The sequence below is a fragment of the Astyanax mexicanus genome, chromosome 4 (genome assembly GCF_023375975.1).
Source record: "Astyanax mexicanus isolate ESR-SI-001 chromosome 4, AstMex3_surface, whole genome shotgun sequence".
Classification (NCBI taxonomy): Eukaryota; Metazoa; Chordata; class Actinopteri; order Characiformes; family Acestrorhamphidae; genus Astyanax; species Astyanax mexicanus.
The window spans coordinates 30,794,105-30,813,879 of NC_064411.1; the positions used below are offsets into that span (position 1 = coordinate 30,794,105).

Below are 19,775 nucleotides of genomic sequence, written 5' to 3' on the forward strand. Positions count from 1 at the left end.
GGGGTTTATATCTAATGCTTTCTTTATGACCATAACCCTATAAGGTCACAGCTGTCTCTGGACTCCACCCACGGCCCGCGCCCCACACGGACCACATCGGGTCGGGTCCTGCTCTCAGGGCTGAAGTCGGGCTGACAGCCAGGAATGCTGCATTATCTGCTCTTCACTTATCGCTCACTTATGGGTCTTTCCACCTCAGCTCTCCACAGGCCTGACCGCTCACCTCATCCACCCACAGGGCTGTAACAATGGAACATATAATCGAGACAGACAGACCAGCAGGCAGACAGACAGACAAATGGATCAGCTGACAGAGAAATAGACAGAGTAGAGTACATTTTATACCATACTAAGAGCAAACAAAACAATGAAGATTACAAACAAAGCTGTATGTAAAATCTGTTAGTCACATTAACGCATCTGATACATATCTAAATACTTTTGGGGCACACCCATTGGTTAAAGGTACTAAATCGGATATTTTAAACATTAATAAAGAAGCGAATATGGAATGCAGTAAAGTAAAGACACCCTACACTGAAAAAAAAAAAAACATGTTCCAGCGGTCTTAAGTGCTGCCACAATGATCGGTAGATTGCTATTTTGAATCCTGGTCATGCAGCTTGTCATCAGCTGCCAGGGCCCTGAGAGAGCACAACTAAATTTGCTCTCTCTGGGTGGGTAGATGGCGCTCTTTCCCCTTGTCACTCTCAGGGTGATGTTGATCAGCACAAGGCATCTGTGAGCTGATGTATCAGAACCAGCTTGCTGCGCTTTCCTCCGAGCGCGCTGTGATGCTACATCAGAAGCAGTTGAAAAAGAGGCAGTGGCTCTTCACATGTATCGGAGGAGGCATGTGCTAGTCTTCACCCTCCTTGTGTTGTGGCATCACCAGTGATGGGGGGATATACAGCTGAGTAGAGTAGAAGAAAATGGGAAAAAATATACATTTTCATTTTTCTCAACTTTTTCATTTTTACATTGTAAGCAGAGAATGAAATCAAACCCCTTCTGTGTGTGTGTGTGTGTGTGCAGTCCCACTCGGTGTCCAAGAGACACGACAGTGACTGCCCACACAGCACTGTGCATGCAAGATGATAGAGTGCAGAATTAAACATTCAGGTGAAAGCAATTATATAATTTCTAACAATACACATTTGAAAGTTCAGAAAATGTGAATGTTTTTAGCAGGAAGGACACAATGTTACAATAGACATCAGCCAGGGTTGGAGCAAAAGTGTGACACAAAGAGTCTTTATGTGCTGGGTGGGCATGATTTACATTCTGATCGGTAGAGGTGTCAAATAATTTGTTTCCTTACTTTAGTTGAAATGTTGGTTTTCTATACTTTCTATACTATACAGATTATTTTTCTCTCCCATTTTCTCCCCAATTGTGGCCAATTGTCCCACCCATTCAGCTGCTACAACACAAGGAGGGTGAAGTCTACAACATGCCTCCTCCAACATATGTGAATTCAATGATAGCCTCTTTTCGAACTGCTGTTGATGCATCATTATCGCATAGCCAGTGCGCTTGGAGAAAAGCGCAGCGACTCGGTTCTGATACAGCAGCTCACAGATGCCTTGTGCTGACTGACATCACCCTTTTGAGGTGATGAGGGGAAAGAGCCCTATCTATCCACCCAGAGAGGAAGGCCAATTGTGCTCCAACAGCGGATGGCAAGCTGCATGACCTGGATTTAAATGAGCGATTTCCCAATCATAGTGGCAACATTTTAAACAGCCGGACCACTCAGTTGCTGTTGGGGTAATTTTTAGACCACATTTTTTTTCCTACTCCTTACATTTTAAAAATAGCATTGTTACTCCAATTTTAATTTAGCTAGTTTTCATTCTGGTTTCTTATCATAAAAAAACATATCCAGACCAGTCTCTGCATCCAGATAGAGTGAATCTGATTGGGGTTGGATGAGATATTTCATATTGGATGAGATATTCCATATTCCATTCCGACACCCTACTGGTTTATACTTGACCTATCAAACCTGCCCATTTTACGCCATCACACTCAAGCAAGAACATAGTAGACGTATGTAGTCTTGAGACTCAAGAGAACTCCAGGCAAACTCCAGTCCAACTAAGCTTCTTTAATATATTTTCTAAAATACATTTATTTTTAATGGGCATGTATGCAGCTGAAACAGGGAGCCTATTGCATGCCAAATTTATCAACATTACCATTTTAATATAATATTATAGTCATTATGGCTTTTAGAAAAATGTGTTTTGGGGAGGTTGTAATACTACCAGTGGCAGGGTTAGAGACATGATGTTAACAGACAAAGGAGGGAGGTATGGCTAAACACAAAACATTTAAAATATTCTGAAACATCTTCTTAATATCTCTATTAAAACATCTTTGATTTAGGAAGTAAAGAAAAAGCCACAGAGAGCCGTGGATTTAAAATAAGAATCTTCCTTAAAAGCCCATGGTGTGAGGCATGTGTGAAGTGGTGGTGTTCTGGTGCTGATGGGTCTCATCAGGCTTATCAGCAGAGGTCTCGGCTGCACCCTGTGCAAAGCCAACATTAGCTTCTCTCCAGAGAGGCTTTCAACACACTTTACATGCCTCTGCTCCACAGTTCCAATACTCTGATAACCAAATATTCTGATACTCCAAAACATTTTTATACTTTTAATAATTCTGTGTCCATTGTGGGTTTTTCTTAACCGAGGGGTACAATTTCGTCCATGTGTGAAGATAAATAGATACACTGATATCCTGTTACAGAGATATTCTGATATTTTTCCAATATTCCGAAACTCCCATACCTTGATACTATATTACTCTGATATACCAATAGTTGCATCCTCCAGTAATCCATGTTTCTGATACTGTGATATGCTGATACTCCTGTAATCTGATACGCAGGCAGTAAGAGTAGAGAAAGGAGGGGCTAGTGTGACATTCAGTGGCAAAAAATGCATAGTGCTGATTTATTTAAATCAAACCTCTTCAGTAATATTGTTAATACCTGTCCTAGTCCTGTTCCTTATTCTGACACTTTCTGATCTGATTTCAGATCTAATCATATTGGGAAAAGGCCTTATTACACTTTTAGTTTAGATTTGCATCAGGATCTTTTGAACATATAGTTTTTCAACAACTACACAAATACATAAGGCAGGGTTTGGCAAAACTCAAAACTGAATTTAATAGATGTAAAAAGATGTAAGAAAAAAAATGTGTAAAAAGTATTTTCATTCATTATAGAATTATAGATACTAGGGTTTAAAATACTCCTGTCAAATGTGAAGTATTACATGTAAAAGTGAAAGTGTAAAAGTACTGCTTTAAGTAAAGGTATAAAAGTAAAAATAATGTAAGGGAAAAATGGCTTTAATGACAAAAGCTTAGGCTGTGCCACAGGAGCCTATAGTTCACTATAGATACAATGGGAGTTGGGAGTTCTTTAATCTTTGTACCATCCAAATATAAGGACACATATAAGCAAACACATTGTTAATCCACTGATGGGACACTTATTTATTAAAGAGGCACCTAACCAGGTATTCTCTACTGGAAAGGGAAACATTTGGGACACTGTTTGGTAGCATTGGCATAGAAGGCACTTCCTAATGGCTTTTCCTTTGTTTTCTCATTGTCAAAATGTCTAGATATAGAGGACAGATATCATTTGTTGCAAGAAGGGGCACCCTAGCAGGCACTTTGTCTCGTTTTGCCACTATAGATGGCACTTTAGCGATGCTTTTTTAAAAATGGGGCACTAGTTCCCTGCCTGCCTGCCTGGTGAATCAGTGATGGTGAATTGTTCCTTAGACCTAATCACAAGTAATCAAGTATTTTTCAGACTATAAAGTAACCCAGATTAGAGGGCACACTATCAATAAACATCTATTTTCTGGTCTATTTTCATACATAAGGGACACCAGATTACAAGGCACTATAAGCAACACTAGTAACTACATCGAAGTGAGCAAGGATGTCGCCATGTTTCCCTCAAAATAAAGTAAACAAAGTAAACAAAACTGTAATTCTAATATATATATATATATATATATATATATATATATATATATTTAAAAGTCAAACAAGCACTGGATGTTAATCTACACAGATTTTTTCTCCTGAAAAGTGAGTAAAGAGCTTCTGTTTATTTACAGTAAGCTTGGAATTATTTTGTCCAAGAGTGAGCACTAGCACTAGCCGCAGTTAGCAAGCGCTTAGCCAGCCGGGGTTATCAGTGCTTAGCCAGCTCCGGCCCGGTTAGCAGCGTTAGACAGCCGTGGTTAGCAGCTCTAGCCATCCCCGGTTAACAGAGCTAGCCATCCCCGGTTAGCAGAGCTAGCCATCCCTGGTTAGCAGCGTTAGACAGCCGTGGTTAGCAGCTCTAGCCATCCCCGGTTAGCAGAGCTAGCCATCCCTGGTTAGCAGCGTTAGACAGCTGTGGTTAGCAGCTCTAGCCATCCCCGGTTAGCAGAGCTAGCCATCCCCGGTTAGCAGAACTAGCCATCCCTGGTTAGCAGCTCTAGCCATCCCCGGTTAGCAGAGCTAGCCATCCCCGGTTAGCAGCTCTAGCCATTCCTGGTTAGTAGAGCTAGCCACCCCTGGTTAGAAGCTCTAGCCATCCCCGGTTAGCAGCTCTAGCCATCCCCGGTTAGCAGCTCTAGCCATTCCTGGTTAGTAGAGCTAGCCACCCCTGGTTAGAAGCTCTAGCCATCCCCGGTTAGCAGCTCTAGCCATCCCCGGTTAGCAGCTCTAGCCATCCCTGGTTAGCAGCATTATCCATCCCCGGTTAGCAGAGCTAGCCATCCCCGGTTAGCAGAGCTAGCCATCCCTGGTTAGCAGCTCTAGCCATCCCTGTACAGTATAGCCAGCAGCTTAACTGCTTCTTAAAACCGGACTGGTAGAATTCATACATAAGGTGCACTAGATTATAAGGTGGACTGTCGAAATTTTGGGAAAATTAAAGGATATGAAGTGCGCATTATAGTTCAAAAAATAAATAAATAGATTGTAATATTTTATTGTCTGTTCATCACTGGCTAAACAGAGGAGAAAAGTGTAAATAAATGTAACAGACAGCAGACAGCTGGAGGTCAGAAGCGTGCTCTACATTCCTCATATTCCTGTAGTGCTCACACACACACACACACACACACCACATGCTGCCTTTACTCAGCAAATCAGCCCTATTGTTCAGAAACATGCAGGGGTCCCAGAGCGCTCGCTTCTATTTTCACACTGACTATAAAGTGAGTAACAGGGGAGCACTCTGCTAAAGCTATCACAACCTACAGTCACCTCTTCATCTGTTACACATTTTATTTTATATATAAGCTGATACCTATCTGACCTTGCTATATAAAATATACAAAAATAATACAGCCCCACTGTTTACATAAGATGTGCCGATGATGAATACTATAATAATATACTTAAATTTTTTATATAAACTGAGGTGAGTATATCAGAGTGTATTCTGCGCATTTACCGTGTTAAAACAAGCTACGTGGCACAACCCGCTAGCTAAAATCGCTAGCTTATTAAAAACCTCTGTTTACATCCTATAAGGATAGCTTCGGCTCAGTGCGCCGCCATATTTGTGTTGATAATGTCATAGACATATATATACATAGATCCCACATAGCAGCAGTGGGCGCCAGGAGGCAGGCTATGCAGAGTCTATGTATATATGTTTGTTGTTTTCAGAACAGTAATGGGGGTGCTCAGAGCTGAATCTAGCGTTGTGGAATGCAAACAGTATTTTTTTAGTATTAAGATTCTTTTGCACTTTTTAAGTTATTAATGCCTTGTTTTAAATGTCGGGGCTCTCCGGATTCTAGCAAGGAGGTGTGGAGCTACTTTGAGCTTGGATAATGGTGGAAAAAGTAATTCATCGGGGCAAATAATGCTTTGTGTCACCCAGTCTGAAGGGTGTTGGGAACTGTTCAAATTTCTGGATCCCAGTACGCTGTGGGAGAACGGAGGTGTGCACTTCATCAAAGATAAGTCCGTTTTACTACAACAAAAGTCCATTTTACACCAGAGCTCTCCTTTACCTCTTGGTTGACACTGTTGGGGGCTGTTGTACTGTTTAGAGTAGTAAGCTAAAAAAAAAAGTGAACAGTAAAGAGAAGAAATGTACTAAAGTTGTGCAGCTGAGCTGACATATGTAATCTATTTATGAGTATAATATTTTCCTGCACGTGATGAACAGGCTAAGCACTCTCTATTGCAAGCCTTTGTTGCATGCTGTGCTATTAAATAGGATATATATCAGGCTGAAGCGGGGATTCACCAGGGCTCCATCCAGCCACCACTGACGGCAGCTGTTGTGGAGCAGCTGTTCTTCAAAGCTAATCAGTCCCTCATCAGAGCTCTGTTCTCAGCAGATGAAAGATGCTGTTATTCTTACCTTTTGATTATTGTTAGATACATTAGAGATTTAAATATGATCCTCATAGCCTCTGAAAAAGTCACTGATTCAACGATTGGTTGTTAGCTAAAGGAAATACATTCATTCAGAGTGGCGTTTTAGCATGAGATCAGCTGCCCTTTGGCCACTGAGCTGGTTAAAAACATGGATGATGCTAACCAAACTCAGCAGCAGTCCTCAGGGGTGTTGGAATATCATGTTAGTTAATATGGTAACTGATGGTCTTAATGGGCCTATCAGTTATTATGGTCAAGATGATTGTTTGGCAAATATGAGACAGGCATTAACTGAGGAAAGTAAAACCTGCAGTTCTTTAGATGCTGTTCTGAGTTCTTTTGGGACCTTCTGGATGAGCTGTCCATGCCCTTTTGCAGTAATTTCCAGCTCCACAGTGCAGTTCTGTATGTGAGCACTGTTCAGGAGCTCTCCTGTGCTTGAAGTTTCACAGCATTTTAAATGGTTTATGTAATGGTTGGAATGCTTAATGTGGCATTCGGCCTAGCAAGGTAAATCCTCTTAAACCTAGTTTAAGTAGCTGAAATTTCTCATTTTTGCATTGTCAGAATTTGAAAAGGGTCTTATTCCATTGGCAGATACTTTTGCTTGTTTTAAGCTTTAATTCTTGACAAATCAAAACGATCTGTTACTCAGTGAAGTGTTTTGAATTAAGCAAAATTCTCAGCAAACACAATAAGACACTTTAAGTACATTAAATCACTTATAAAAGCACAAAGAATTTAGAAATATAGTTAGTTATTAATTTTCATTATTTTGCTCTAATGATCTTAAAATAATAAATATTAAATATTTAGACTACATTAAAGAGGATTTTACATGCTTCATATCATTTTGTTGTAGTTATGAAAGAGTGATGCTTCACATCAGAGACACTGTGTAGACATGATAAGACAAGACAAGACAAGACATGTTTTTATATGAGATGAGCCTCGTTTTATTAGAGTGAGAAGTCTCAGTCCTGAAAGATATGACCAGCAGGCATGAAATAAAAGGATAATGAATCCAATAAAAGACCCAGCATCTCCTATTATCTCTGGAAGTGTAAACTCTGTAAACACAACTAAAACTCCTCCCACCCCTCAAAAGTGAAGCACAGTGATGCAGGTTTTTTTTTTTTTTTTACACATTCCAGCTAAAAGGTTTATTATAGCAGGCATAGTTTCTGTTTGCCCATCTCTATCACACTCTATCAGCCTCTATAACACTCTGTACCTCTTCAAATTCATTCACACTAAAAAAAATCTAAAACAAATAAAAGCAAAATAATCACAAAATGATTCAATTCATATACTATAAAACAATCAAAGAATCTCCATAAATCCAGCCCCAGTTTACCCTGTTTATCACACACCTAATCACTCATACATACAGTGGTGCATGAAAGTTTAGAAGCCTTGGAATTTTCAACATGCACAACTTTGTTCTAAATACCTACAAATAGACAAATGATAAAAAATATTACAGACTAATAAAATGCAAGATCAATAAAATGACAACAGGTGTGAGTGGGAGCACAGTTTTCTTTACATCAAGGTGTGTAATAGTCGACAAGGTCAATTAAGGTAACTTTGTTAAGAGAACACTGATCATGCAGCAAGACAACGACCCTAAGCACACACATTGTTCTAACAAAGAATGATTAAAGAAAATAAATGTAATGTTTTGGAATAGAGCCAAGTAAAAGTCCTGATATTAATCCATAGTAGGCTATCCAATAGACTAAAATTCCTGAAAGTAAAGGTCCAAACACTTTCCAAATACCTCTCATACACAGCTCTGGAAAAAAAAATAAGAGACCACTTTGATTTTACCAAATTAAAAACCTCTGGAATATAATCAAGAGGAAGATGGATGATCACAAGTCATCAAAACAAGCTGAACTGCTTGAATTTTTGTACCAGGAGTGGCATAAAGTTATCCAAAAGCAGTGTGTAAGACTGGTGGAAGAGAACATGCCAAGATGCATGAAAACTGTGATTAAAAACCAGGGTTACTCCAACAAATATTGATTTCTGAACTCTTAAAACTTCATGAATATGTACTTGTTTTCTATGCACTATTTGAAGTCTGAAAGCTCTGCATCTTTTTTTTTCTAAATGACAATATTTAATTTGGAATTTGGGAGAAATGTTGTTTGTAGTTTATACAATAAAACAACAATGTTCATTTTACTCAAACATAAACCTATAAATAGCACAATCAGAGAAACTGAAGTGGTCCTCTTAATTTTTAACAGAGCTGTTTATGTAATATTTAAACATTTTCCTCCATAAATAAATGAAAATGGCCGAGGTTTTAGGTCAAATTTATGCAGAAATATAGAAAAAGGGTTCACCAATTTTCAAGCACCACATGTGTAGTTTAAATAATGACTCAATCAAATCAAATCAAAGTAAAACTGATTAAAAAATGACTACAATTAAACCATTATATTACTCAACTATTATAAAGCCTTATTAAACCAGAAACTTAAATTAAAGACTAGTGTTTAAAACCTGATGATTTTTACCTCTTTAGTTAATTCTGCTAATTAATAAAGGGGAAGTTCACCTTATTTCACATCTGAGCTCTTCTGGGTTATTTAGTTATTTGATTTTTGGCACCTTATACCGTTTTTTTATTTTTTTTATTAATTGGATAATAAATTTGCTAAAAGGATTTTACAAAACAATCACGAAGCTAGTTGTGTTTAGGCAGGTATGTAAATGATTACAGGTGTGGTCTGTTTAGACACTGTATCATGTTGCAAGAGGGCGAAATTGTGCTGCCCTATTAAAAGGCTAATAGAGGCTACTTTTTAGTAGTGTACTTTTTAGTGGGAGTTGTGAGACTGCAACACAACCCTGGACAATGCACTGGAAGACTTTTTTTATCCACTTTGAAAAAGGGGTATCACTAGATTTTGACAAATTCTTCACCATCTATGCCATCCGTAAGCCAATAATCATCACAGTGGCAGGGCTTAAAATCGCCATTTTCAGCAGGATAATGCTCACCCACACAGAGCAAGGGATTTGTATACAGGTCTGTATTTGCCAGATTCCAACACTTCCTTGTCCTGCCCAGTTGCCAGATTCATGGCTAATCATGCAAATATGGTACCAGTCGGGATGCGGCTTTGGCACCCTATGAGTGTAGAGCAGGATCTACAGGCCCAGCTTAAACATCTGTGGGTAAATGTACTGCAGGATGCTATACAAAACCTGTACCTTCCATACCCAATTTCCCATTTTTCCGAAATAAACATATTAATTCACTGTAATTTCGTAATTACTTACATATATTATCATTACATTTACACCTATAAAGCTTCATTAGATTCTTCTAGTACTTCTTTTGGTGTGTACTTATTTGTCAATGATTATAAATTATATTAAAACCGTCTTGACTGTGTTGAGCTATGTACAAAACTGTTGCATCTGAGGATCAGATTAAATCAGATGTGATGTTTGGTGAAGCCCCCCTTTAAAAACAGTCCCTGACCACACAGTAACAACGCAAGAGTCTCTCCAGTGATTCAGAAGCAGCTATTTCAACAGAACCGTGGAGCAGTAGCACTCACTGACCCTGCAGACCCTCACTCAGCCCAGCCCTCCATCAGTCCAGGTCAGATCTACGCTCTGCAGACTCTTCTTCTTCTGCTTCTGATGATAAACTCACAGAGGCTAAAGGAAAGTGGGTACTGGGCAGGGCCGCAGATGGGAAGGGGATTTCAGGAGGAGGGGAGGGGCTTGATGAGTGTAACTGGGTATTAGTGGGAGCTGAGCTGTTTTCCAGATGAGGAGCGTGTGGGTCTGAGTGAAGCGAGAGATTCGCCAGAAGAGATTCGTCTATAGGTGAGGTCCGCTGCTCCGGGAATGAGGAGGAGATCAGGTCTGCAGCTGTAAACGTCTCAGCGGGGGCTCCCAGGTGCTCACTGTGATCTCCTGCCGACAGAAAATATTCAGATCATTATTATTACCACCAGTGAAGTTACATCTCTCACTTCTGTTCTAATAATAATAATTTTGAAAAGTCTGAAGTTGGATGTTGGAGGGAATGGGAATTATGTAACATCTAAGTTGACTGTGTTCCAGTTAGGGATGCAGTGAAATGAAAAATGAAGATTATTACTGTCGTCACATAACTGAACTAAGGCTACGTTCACATTACCAGGCTGAAGTAACTGAAATTAGATTTTTTGCTCAATTTGGCTCAGATCTGATTTTTTCACAGCTGTGTGAACGAGCCAAATCAGATTTCTTTCAAATCAGATCTGAGCCACTTTCATATGTGGTCCTAATTCAGATACTCCAGCTTTCCCCTTATTGCTGTGTTGTTGTGTGTGTGTGTGTGTGTGTGTGTGTGTGTGTGGCAAGCGCATTGGAGGAAGGACTCTCTGAAATACAGGAGCCCAGAAGGGAGCGTAGGTAGCGGAAATGTAAACTAAGAGAAAATTTATTTTTATAAAAACACAGTTCTTAACTGTAAATTCAAGTTCATTGATTTATTGCCCAAAACTACGATGAATATAATAATTTTTTAAGCAATCGACAACACTAATATATATAACTGCATTTTCTAGGTTAAATTTCCTACATACAACTTGCACAGAGCTTCTGATATCCAAGTTCAAATGGAATGCAGCATTAGCTCAGAAAACTCACCAACATCCAGTAGCTCACTGTCCTTGTCCTCCTGAATAGCCAGGGATGTGTTTTCCATGTCGATTGATGAAACTGAGACATCCAGTTTCCTCTCATCCGCTTCAGACACCTCAAAGTTTATCTTCCCCTCCAACTCATCTGAAAAACCTGACAGATATAAACTCTTACTCTACAGTCACACATGGGCTATATACTGCCAAGAACTTGGTGATACAATACGTATCACGATACAGGGCTTACAGTTAAATATATTGCTTAAATGGTTTAAAATAAATTTTAGAATAAAAGGTAATCATATAAAAAAACAGACTAACTTATGTATAAAATACATACAGTACAATAGTTTTACTTTTGCTTTTTATGCAAAACAAACTGAAGCCCTGTCCGGCACCAATCCTTATATATATATAAGGTTATGATTACAAATCTATACTGTGGCTTTGAAAATTAATGTGTTGCAAAAACAAAATATTGTAATATGATACAATATTGAAATTTTCTTACACGTGAAGCTCAGCAAAAAAAAAAAATGAATTTTTTTAATTCCGATGTGGGCAACTTTCATATTTTAATTAAAATTCCGAATTGTGGCAATGCAACTTAATGGCCAGATCAGGATTCATACAACATTTACATCCAGGAGAAGAGGAAAAAATGGACAATAAATGAAATTGTAAAGTTTAAAGTACTTTGTTGATGAATGCGATTAAATGCAATTCATAAAAAATCACAGAGGATGTATTTAATTACTTAATTAATCATTTTTTTATACTTGACAGCACTCGTCACAGGGTGTAGTCTCTCTGTAAGTTATAGAAGTGTATATCAGCACCGGCCCTAAATTCCCATATTGGTTACTTCCTATAGAATATTAGATTTTTTTTGTGAGGAGGAATATTTGAATGTTTCGTCCTGAACTCCATGTTGCCATTTTGCTCGTACAGTGCTGTGTGGGTGGTCTCTGCCCCCCACCTTCTTTCTTTCTCTATCCCAATATTACCCTTTTTGCTCTATTTATTACCTTTCTGGCTCTTATAAATGTTTTAACTTTTTGCCCTGTTTTAAATTTTTATGTCCTCTATTGCTTATGTACCTCATCATTTGTACGTCGCTTTGGATAAAAGCGTCTGCTAAATACAATGTAATGTAATTTAATCTGATTCAGCTGGTTCTGTCCGTAGCATGTCTTGGGCTCTCTTACCTGGATCCATGACTCTGTGGATAGGGGGGGGCAGAGGGGGGGTCGAGCTCAGGTCTGGATCTTCATTTAATGAGTGTTCTGTGATCTGAGAGAAGACACTGCAGTTACTAATCTGAAACACTGCTGATATCAGACCACAGACACTCTAGTTTTAATACATACTGTAGCATTTTCCGCTGATGGTTCTGCAGCATGTCTTGTATTAGGAGAGCGATTCGCTTCTGTGTACTCAGGACTGTCGGGGCGAGCCGGGATCCGATGCAAATATCCGTATCCGATTCCGCATCCGAGACTGTGAGAAAAGAAAGGATAAGGATTTTTCTTTTAGACAATTTTACTTATGTTCACTAATGTACAAATGTGTATGTAACTGAACACTTTATTGTTTGTTTGTTTGTCTCTTTGTTACCTGCCTTCACCCCCCCAGGCTCCGTTAGGTGTGACGAGCACCTCTCTGCAGGTGTCGGTCTCAGTGTTGTAGACCAGAAGCTTCAGTGGCTTTCCTTCATGAGCTTCAATCAAAGAGAAGAAGTCCTCCGCCTGCAGAGACAGAAACAATGAGCCTCATCAGCAGCTTCTCAGACAACAGTGAATTTTAATGATTACCAAACATTCACAAATGTGAGTGATCTGTATCTGTGTGTAATGTGAACAAATCTGTCCCTAAAACGTCTCACATGCACACATTGATACGTGTATAAACGTCACCTTCTTCACCAACAACAAAAAAAAACCCCCTCACATTTAAGAGACGACTCGTAGCTTTATAACGATAAATGCATATGTTAGCAGCTCATATGTGGAGCATCTTCTGCTGGAGTGGAGAGCAAACAGCTGGTCTGAAGTATATGCTCAGGTCAAGGAGGAGGAAAAAAAGCCAAGGCGGTTTGCTTTTGCTGTTTTTGCAGCTATAGCTGCACAGCTGAGCCAAGAGATGGGTGGGTACAAAAGAGAAGCACGTAGTGCATTGGTAAAAGCAAAAAGGCGCATGAATTCCGATTTGACCATTCACATTCAGGTTGCATGTCCACGAATCAGATACATATCCTCACATGGAAGTAGCTCAGATTTGAGAGAAAAAAATGGGGCAAGTTTACACAGCCATGAAAAAAATCAGATCTGAGCCACATTGTGCAAAAAATCAGATTTGAGTCACGTTAGCCTGGTAATGTGAACATAGCCTTAGATTCACAAATACAGCCAATGCCGAACTGGCTGTTAGCATTGTGACTAACCTTCTTTAAACCTTCCAAACCTGGGCTCTGTGTCTGTTAGCATCTCAGTTCCAACCCTGCCGAGCCCAGCAGGTCCAACCTTGCTAAGCTTGTCTGTTAACAACGTGGCAAGCCCAATTAAACACTACTGAGTCTGGTTGTTAGCATCACATCCATCTTTCTCCAAACTTCCAAACTATCCAGGGTTTCCCGGAACAATATGTTACTGCACCACCTATCGCTTGCTGCTATGCCAACATTTTTTTTTTATTGGGAAGACGCCAATTGTCTAGCCACTGGATGGTGTACAACAACCTGTCATCGTCATGGGAACTGAAATGTTAATCATTACTTACATCCTGTAAGACCTGATCTGCTCCCACGATGAAGTCAGTGAATGCCCGAAGTCCAGCCACAGAGGCCGGAGAATTGACCTCCACTTCCTCAGAACAAGAGAAATCATAGAGTTAAAACTTTAGACTCCTCAAAACTTTAGAACCTGGAAACAGAATTAAATCGAAGGTGACAAAGGAGAGGAGGGACTCACTAGGACGTGCCAGACATTTTCATTGGCTCCCTGGAAGCTGCAGAAGCGAACACTGGCTCCCAGAAGTCCCTGCCCGCCCCACATGTTGCTGGGAACAACCTGAAGCTCCCGGAACTTCATGCTCTTCGTGTTGAACACCTCCATCTTCACCGCCTTCTCTACATTAGCCTTCAGGAGGTCCTTCAGCAGATCATTCTCCTGGTTCTGATAAGGTAAGAAATATGAGCTGTTAGAGTTTGTGGCATCATTGAGACGGCAGGACTAAAAGGGCAGCAGGACAAAATGGCAAACGGACACAAATGCAGCAGGAAGTGGGACAGAGGGAACACAGGATAGAAGTGGAGAAGGACATGAGATCAGCAGCGCAATATGACAGCAAAAAAGAACAGCAGGACAGTGAAGCATCAAGAAATAAGAAAAGCAGGACAGTGGGACAGTAGAGAAACAGGACAGGAGGGCAGCAGGACAGGAGGGGTAGCAGGACAGGAGGGGTAGCAAGACAGAATTGGCAGCAGGACAGGAAGGCAGAGAGAACATAGGATAGAAGGGGAGAAGGAGATCAGAAGAGCAATAGGACAGCAAGGAAAAAGGGCAGCAGGACAGTGGGACAGCAGGGAAGCAGAAGAGAAGGGCAGCAAGACAGAAGGGGCAGAAGGACAGGAGGAGCAGCCGGAAAGGAGGGCAGCAGGAAAGGAGGGGCAGCAGGACAAAAGGTGCAGCAGGACAGAAGGGGCAGCAGGACAGAAGGGCATCAGGACAGGACGGTAGCAGAACAGGAGAGCAGCACGACAGGAGGGGCACCAGGATAGGAAAGCAGCAGGATAGGAGGGCAGAAGGACAGCAGAACAGGGGCAGCAGGACAGAAAGGCAGAAGGACAGGAAAGCAACACAACAGGAAGGCAGCAGGACAGAAGGGCACCAAGACAGGAAGCCAGCTGGACAGAAGGGCAGCAGGACAGGAGGGGCTGCAGGACAAAAAGGCAGCAGGACAGAAGGGTGGCAAGACATGAAGGTAACAAGACAGAAAGGGGAAAAGGATAGGAGGGCAGCATTACAGGAATGCAGCAGGACAGGAGGGCAGTAGGACATGTTAAAACAAACAGAAAAAGGTAAAGGAAATGTGTGTTTACTCACAAGACGAGTGTTACCAATGGAAATTATGAAATCGAAGAACGGTTCCAGTCCAGCTTTCTCAGCGGGAGAGTTCTCCTGAACCTGTTAAAAATAAAATTATTTTCAACAATACTGACTGAAAATCACTGAAAGTAATCTAATGAGCAATTTTTTTACTTTTATTCTTTTTAGATTTTGATTTTAAACTTTGTGGTGTTTCTTTGCACTTTTGTAAAGTACTAGTTGAGTCGCCTTACAGAAAATAAATATGTAAAATGAATTTTATACAATACATTTAAAAGTGAATATATTTTTCCATGTTGTACTGCAACTGTCTACATTACAGTTTGAAATTAAACAATTTTTATATGTGTAAAGATTCTTTCATAATCGAATTTCTGCAGTTAAGCATATTAATTCTTAGATCAGAATAATGTCTAACATCTTGTTAAGAAACCTGATAAGGAGAGCTGGATTTCATTTCAATAATGGTATTTTTCAGTGCATGTAAACTAGAGTACTAACCAGAGTATTCTGGGATATCTCAGTGTGTGCATGAGTGAAAACAGACCCTATTGGCAGAAATAAGCCAGCAAAGTTTAGTAAAGCCCCCGCAAGCGTCACTCAAACTTGATTAACCTAAACCTACTAGAATGAAGGGTTTACGTATATTAAATAATAATAATAATAATAATAATAATAATAATAATAATAATAATAATATGAACAACAACAACAAAAGGAAGAACTGTAAAATACAGCAACATTTGTAAACCCACAATTTTTTTCAGTCATTATTAGGGGTGTGCCATGCCGTATTGTACACAATAAAATTGATACAAAAAAACAACTGACATGATAAACTCCATATCGTGATAATGTGATATGCTTAAAAGCAGTCACTTCCGTGTTGATTTTGCCATTTACTGTATTTACTTTTAATTTTTTGTTTTCAGTTTATATGCATGCAATCAATAGGCTGGTTAGTTTTGTGGTATTTCCTTGTTGTTATATTACTGTATTTTGGTTATATTTGGTTAAGTATAATTTATATTTTGTTATATTTGTTTAAGTATAATTTAAGTATTAAATTATATTAAGTAATGCTTAAAATATTTTAGCCATCAAATAATTGCTATAAAGTCTTTAATAGCACCTGCCAGCAGAGGGCGGCAGCAGAGAACAACTACTAGTTCATCAGTGCCAAGCAGCCCAACCTACAGAGCCCTGTGTAAATCAGGCACTAAATCCCATATTTGTCACACCTTTATAGAGGAATGATAATGATGAGATGGGATGGACAGGACAAGATAAAAATAATTCCTGGTTAAACTCTGGCTTAAAATAATCAAGCTCAAACTTTTTGAAAAGTTCCATATTTTAAATACATATTAATAAAATTTACAATACTTTTTTTCAATCATTAATCAGGCTTGTGTTGTCTTAAAGATCTGTGTCAAGATATATGATGAACACTGTTAGTTAGAAACATATACTGCATGCACATAAACAATTTGTAGTTCTATAATTACAGAGTCCTGGATCTGTATCTCTGCATACTTTCATCCTGTTCTTCACTGCTCGGGACTCCACAGGAGAGACCACCACAGAGCAGCTGTTATTTGGGTGGTTTATATGAACTCTAACTAGGAATTTTCTAACTGCCAGTGTGGCTATTTAACAACATGTAATATACATATGTATATTATGTATTTATATATATATATATATATATATATGTATTTATAAGTTGCCTGACCAGAGGAGAACAAAATAACATAGTACATGTGATAATACAAGAAACTTCGTGTCTTAATCTGGGATCTGGCAATACACTGACCAAACATTGTCCACATCCTTGCGCGAGTTAGCTAGGTAGCCTCAAGTAGTAAACTAAATATAAGTTTACTTTGTGCGCCGTAGTACTCTCTCAAAAAAAATTAAACATGCTAGTCTTTTTTTGACGGATCGTCACGCAGTGTCGCTCACATCTAATTATTGCTCTATTGTTGGTCATTCTCTAGTCATCTGTGGTCCCAGGACACTGCCTACAGGACGCTGCCCACAGGACACTGCCTACAGGACACCGCACACAGAAACAACTGAAGTGTTTAAGAACTCCAGCAGCACTGCTGTGTCTGCTCCACTCAAGCTCACCAGCACAACACATGCACACACACACACTCTCTCTCTCTCTCTCTCTCTCTCTCTCTCTCAGTACACAGAGACTGTAACTGCCTCTATACACATCAGCATATTTGCTGGTAAATTCTATAAGAACTGTACATTTTCTACCTCAGAAACTGCTGTAATTATGTATGTTCTATATGTTACAGTATGTTACACATCTATTCACCTTATTCTTACCACACACTTTAGACAGTACCATATCAGACTCCATTGTCCTCTCTGTTAAATTGTCTCTTGTCTGATGTATTTATTGTATTTATTGAAGTGTTTTTATTCTGTGTTGCACAATTTGTTGAATTTTGCATCATAGTTCCAGAGGAGTGCAATTTCTTTACACTGTGTACCTGTACTCAGATATAATGACAGTCTCTTGACTTAACTTGACACTAACAAACACACACACACACACACACACACACACACACACACACACACACACACACACACTAACACTAATACACCACCGGCATGTCAGCCACTACAGTTACCGCAGTGCTGAGAATAAATGACCCAACACCCAAAAACTAATAACCCCTGTTCTGTGGGAGTTTTCTCTCCCGTGAGGGTCTCTCCTGACTGATGAAGAACAGAGTGAGAGCAGCATAATAATAATAAAGTATACAGATGAGAAACAGTAACAGAAACAGTAGTTCTGGTGAGACAGTAAAGCTCCAGTACAGGTATTTACCCCGTGCACGTGATACCCGTGGGTTCCTCCCTCCGCCCCCGCGCCGCTCTGGGTCAGACCCATCTCTCCCTGAGTTATCTCAGTACTCTGAGTACAGGCTGCTGCTGTTTAATTACTCTATTAAACTCTTAAACTGCGGGATCCGGAGCCGAGGATCAGACTCGTCATCACTCAGGAGCCATGTTGTCCAGCTGGCCAGGCCAGAGTAATCGAGCCGGAGGAGGAGGAGGATCGGTGGATCTGTGATCCTCCTGCAGGCTCTCCAGCCCAGTGAACACACTGGCTGTGTCCCAACTGCACAACCCCACCACACACTAAGGCTGCGTCCAGAAACTTTTGCTACTCTTCCTCTCCTCCTCCTTCTTTCCTACTCCTCTTCTCCTACCCCGGGTGAAGGTGGAGGATTCTAGGAGAAGAGAGAAATGTATTTATGCATATCACGTATACTTCACAGTATTTTTGATCATGATATAGTTTAAAAATACACAGTCATCCTGCATCACTAAAATGTTTATTTCCTTTATTAATGACTGGAATGGTCACAAAAACCCAATATTACGACTTTATTCTTGTAATATTACGACTTTATTCTTGTAATATTACGACTTTATTCTTGTAATATCACAACTTTATTCTCGGAATATTACGTCTTTATTCTTGTAATATTATACCTTTATTCTCGCCATATTACGACTTTATTCTCGTAATATTACGACTTTATTCTCGTAATATTACGACTTTATTCTCCAAGGGAACTGTTTTTATTTTTTTTTGTATGGCCCTAAATTGGCCTAAATTTCTGTGTCTAATAATTATATACACACCGGAAACACAATCTGTAAAACAGAACATTGTCAATTGTATTCACCATGTATGTTTCCAGTAATAATACTGAAAAATAAGAGTCTTATAAAACATGAAAATCAAAGGATTATCATATCACACCACTAAATTCTTAATGATTTCTTCCTCATGTATTCAAGATATATTTTAAGGGATATTACTGTACCATGTTGGAGTAATGGAATACCAAACGTAGGAAAAATCTATTTTCAGTTGTTCATAAAACAGATTTGATCACTTGTTTGCTGTCCTGCTGCATTTCCACATTAGATATTCAGTCGGACCTTAATGCACTTGTCCAAGCCCAAAACAGGCTAGATTTCTGTCACTGAACACAAAAAAGAACTGAGGAAGAACAATCATACAAATGCATTTATTGCATTTTTTGTATAAAGTTAAATGATGCTTTTGAAACACTTGATTTTTTTGTGTAAGTGTGTAGCTGATAATGCTTCTAGTTTAAAACACTCTTAATGTTGCACAATTTAATGTTCATAAAATATTTCGATAATTATGTGCTCAACATTTTCATTGCATCGCTGTAATGATTCATTAACTGTTCTTTATTAAGTTAAAGTGATGCTGGTCTTAGAAGAATGTGCTTTTTTAGATCAGGTTGTGGTGCTACAGTCAATGCAATGTAAAATGTTTACAGTTTTCTAAACTGAACCATCCCATGTTTATTATATGTTTATTATGTTATATAATCCACCACATTTTAATGTATCATTGTAATGTTTCATTTACTGATTTTTTTATACAAAAGGGGTTTTTATAAATGCCGTGTAGGCCGAGCTAAGTATATTAGTCTGGCCCTCAAAAACCGTTAATATTTTTCATGTGGCCCCTTGGGAAAATTAATTGCCCACCTCTGGTATAGGCAAATCCGAA

The 19,775-nt window shown here is 39.3% G+C and overlaps 1 protein-coding gene across 2 annotated transcripts; it reads right to left on the reverse strand.

Moving 5' to 3' along the window:
- Positions 1-74: 74 nt before the first annotated feature.
- Positions 75-18,257, reverse strand: gorasp1a (golgi reassembly stacking protein 1a). Of its 2 annotated transcripts, XM_007231642.4 has the most exons (10): positions 18,042-18,257; positions 15,185-15,265; positions 14,051-14,254; positions 13,860-13,946; positions 12,699-12,829; positions 12,452-12,581; positions 12,290-12,374; positions 11,089-11,235; positions 10,009-10,368; positions 75-240 (listed from the first exon to the last, which is right to left on the reverse strand). In XM_007231642.4, the coding sequence occupies exons 1-9, from the start codon at positions 18,102-18,104 to the stop codon at positions 10,040-10,042; spliced, it is 1,257 nt and encodes a 418-aa protein (XP_007231704.3). In that variant the 5' UTR covers positions 18,105-18,257; the 3' UTR covers positions 75-240; positions 10,009-10,039. The 2 variants fall into 2 exon arrangements, with proteins under 2 accessions (XP_007231704.3, XP_007231705.3); XM_007231643.4 differs by lacking the exon at positions 75-240 and having other exon boundaries at positions 7,351-10,368; positions 11,089-11,226.
- Between the last annotated feature and the right edge of the window lie 1,518 nt (positions 18,258-19,775).

Bases quoted from the DNA above. Each gene is read 5' to 3' on its own strand.
- gorasp1a (XM_007231642.4), bottom strand. From the start codon at position 18,104: ATGGGTCTGACCCAGAGCGGCGCGGGGGCGGAGGGAGGAACCCACGGG. The intron at 15,266-18,041 runs GTAAATACCTGT...TATTTTTAACAG, and splicing joins ACGGGTATCACGTGCACGGG to GTTCAGGAGAACTCTCCCGC. The intron at 12,375-12,451 runs GTATGTATTAAA...GTCTTCTCTCAG, and splicing joins CATCAGCGGAAAATGCTACA to ATCACAGAACACTCATTAAA.